At 53.0% G+C, this 2,942-nt stretch overlaps 1 protein-coding gene across 1 annotated transcript; it reads left to right on the top strand.

The window, feature by feature from the left end:
- The first annotated feature begins 422 nt into the window (after positions 1–422).
- Positions 423–2,147, top strand: LOC124690684 (FCS-Like Zinc finger 3-like). The gene is made up of 2 exons (XM_047224040.1): positions 423–700; positions 1,777–2,147. Exons 1-2 carry the CDS (start codon positions 423–425, stop codon positions 1,943–1,945), a joined length of 447 nt encoding a protein of 148 aa, XP_047079996.1. The 3' UTR covers positions 1,946–2,147.
- The last annotated feature ends 795 nt before the right edge of the window (positions 2,148–2,942 follow it).

The raw sequence follows: 2,942 nt of genomic DNA, 5'->3' as shown, positions 1-2,942 counted from the left end.
TTTAGATAAAACAATAACATGTTGCCTTACGGCGATTATATGTGGGTTTCACCGCAAAAAAGTGGGTTTTTCCTGTAGTCTGCCCGCTTACACACAGAGGCAACATGGTTGTACGGTGCATATATATGGGGCGGCGCGAGGGGGTAACCCTAGCAAAATACCTTAATCTCTAAGCTTTTGCCCGAAATCCTCAGATCACAACCGTCCATGTGTTTCGAGTGTGGGGAGTGGACGGCTCTGATCGCACGTTTCCGGCCCCGCCTCCTCTTTTTATGCGCCCTCCCCAAAACCCCTCTCCCCACCCTCCAGTCTCTCTCTCCGCAAATCTCAGCACACACAAGGTCCACCGAATCAAGAATTGACAGAGGCCGCCGGGGGGCGGGAGGCAAGCGCGCGAGCGAGCGCGAATCCGGCCAGGCGAGATGTTGGGCAAGCGGCACAGGAGCATGGTGATGCGCCGGACCACCAGCGTGGCGTCCCTCCCGCCGGCGCCGAAGCAGGTGCGCCAGGAGGGCGGCGCTGACAGCAGGGCACGCGCGGACCCGTCCTCCTCCGCGGGCGCCGTCGGGACGGGCGGCGCTGCGGCTTGGCCGAGGAGCGACGCCGACGGCCTCGTCGGGGTGGTGACGGCGGCGTTCCTGGCCGCCTGCTTCTTCTGCGGCAAGGCCCTCGGCCCCGGCAAGGACACCTACATATACAGGTACGCGCGCATCGTCGCCGCCCTCGCCGTCCTCAAAAATGCCCGGTAAAATTCTCGTGCTCCAGTTCGCGCCGATTCCTCGCGCGCTTTTCGGTAGCTTCCTGGCGGTTCTTGGCCCGGAATACGACCCATCTCTTTTGTTGCTTTCCGATGTGAATTCGCCCGTTTTCCACGTCAAGGTTGCACCCAGATCGAAGCCGAATCTTGGCACCATGTTGCTAGCAGCTTACGATTCTGTATCTTAGCTTAGATAGATGCAGAATTTCGTGATGATCTCGTGGTTTATTCAGGAGAAGGAGTATTTATGATCTGTTTCCATTTATTGGAAATTTTGTTGGCCACCTGTGAAGTGGTCCGCCATGTTTACCAACGAATTTACGCAAGTACTATATGATTCCGCTGCTTTGTTAGAGCGGTAATGCCGATTCGATACTATAATTAAGCAGTGAGTCGAGTGCTGATTAGTCCGCAGCATGAATCTTGTTCTCTCCTATATTTTAGAGGAATATTCGATTCGAACCCGGCCTTTTCTCTCGGCATACTTTTCTGTTGCCGGTGCCTTAGCGGCGGGTTGGTGTGCTGTGTACCTGGTACGTATCTGGTAGTCAGATATGTATGGTGTATGGGGTGCACTCATAGCTCTACTATTTTCCTCTTTTGGACGACCTTATTAATCATGTATTTTGTTGTATGTGCTGTCCCAAAATACAAAATTATTGCGAGGTATAGTCAAGGCTAACATACTGTACTCCCCTAAGCAACGTATTAAACAAAAAAAATCTACTAGAATCCACGCATTAAACAAATTAACCTGCCAATCATATGAGCTGTTGCGTGATTAGTGTACGAACCTGGTCACTTGGTGGTACTACCATCTGAAATACCCCTGCATTTATTTAGTTGTCACAGTCTGGCTGTCTCGAGTACATTAAAACAAGATTGAAAATTCTCTGCTGGAGAATCGGTGTCCGTGACGTGAAGTGACATGATGCTTGAACTGAAAATAAATTATGTTGTTAGACATGTTTTTTGGGCTCTGACATGATGGCTGAATTCTATCTGTCCGTGTGGTGCAGGGGTGAGGTGGCGTTCTGCAGCGCCGAGTGCAGGGAGCGTATGATCGAGCAGGACGAGATGATGGAGCAGAACTGCTCGCTGACCTCCATCAGGGAGGCGGCCCCGTCCGCGCCCGGCGGATCTGACCAGTCGGGCAGCGGCCCTGGGGACGCTGTCGCTGCCGCCTAGCCGGCGACCAATTAGGTCATATACTAGCTCCTAGAACATAATGTGCCGTATATGTGGCACAATGGCGGCGTCTAAAGCGTCCGTGTTATACAAGAACCTGGTAGTAAACTGTAGCGGGGTAGGCTGTTGTTGTTGTTGATGATGTGTCGGTGACTGATGCCATGTGACACATGGTTTCTTACCTGCCCGCCGGAAAAAAGAGAACTTGAATCGAATACCAGATTCCATACCCTGGCCTTCGGTGTCGTCTGCCATTTTCATTCTCATTCGTCGTGCACTTTGGGGAAACGATGATAAGCAGTCAGGGGAGCCTCTGCTACAGATATACTCCGTATAACCTGATAAGCGCCGAGCCTGTTCACGCGACACAGAGAAGCAGTCGAGCGTATTCAGTTGCTGTTATCCTGGCGGTGTGGTCCGGTCGTTCGGATCGAGCCAGGCACCCGTGATCTCATCGGTCTCGATGCAATCAATCTGCTGCAGAGTAGCTGGACACCATGCGGTGCACGGCTGCTGCGGCCGCGACAGGCCAGCAACTCCAACGGGCTCGATAAAGTGTTCGTTTGCGAATAAAATTCAGGTCTATACGTCTTCTCAAACGCACCAGTACTAGCGACGAGACATCGCTTCGGCAATCTGAGCTACGTTAATACCGATGTCTCGCCTGCCGAGCGGCCGCCACCCACCTCTGCCAATGAAATTAATACCGTTGCCAAGTGTGCCGCGCCTCTTGGCTTCCTCCGGCGTATATAAAGAGGGGTGCGTGATCAACTGCATCGTCCCCTCCTCAACTCTAGCTGCCGCACAACCTCTCCTCTGCCACCACCTTTGCCATGATGAGCAGCACTGGCGACGGTCAGGATACTCCGCCTCACCTCCAACTCCACCTCCCCCGACCAACAACTCCGACACCGGCAAGTTCGACGATGAAAACGAAGATAGCGTGGATGACGTTATCAACACAGCGATGAATGCGAAGTTCATGACTGACGTGAAG

The sequence above is a fragment of the Lolium rigidum genome, chromosome 2 (genome assembly GCF_022539505.1).
Source record: "Lolium rigidum isolate FL_2022 chromosome 2, APGP_CSIRO_Lrig_0.1, whole genome shotgun sequence".
Taxonomy (NCBI): Eukaryota; Viridiplantae; Streptophyta; class Magnoliopsida; order Poales; family Poaceae; genus Lolium; species Lolium rigidum.
This window is presented reverse-complemented; position numbering and strand designations above follow the sequence as displayed.

Excerpts from the sequence above, each read along its gene's own strand:
- LOC124690684 (XM_047224040.1), top strand. The coding sequence starts at position 423 with ATGTTGGGCAAGCGGCACAGGAGCATGGTGATGCGCCGGACCACCAGC. Across the intron at positions 701-1,776 it reads AAGGACACCTACATATACAG|GGGTGAGGTGGCGTTCTGCA; the intron begins GTACGCGCGCAT and ends CGTGTGGTGCAG.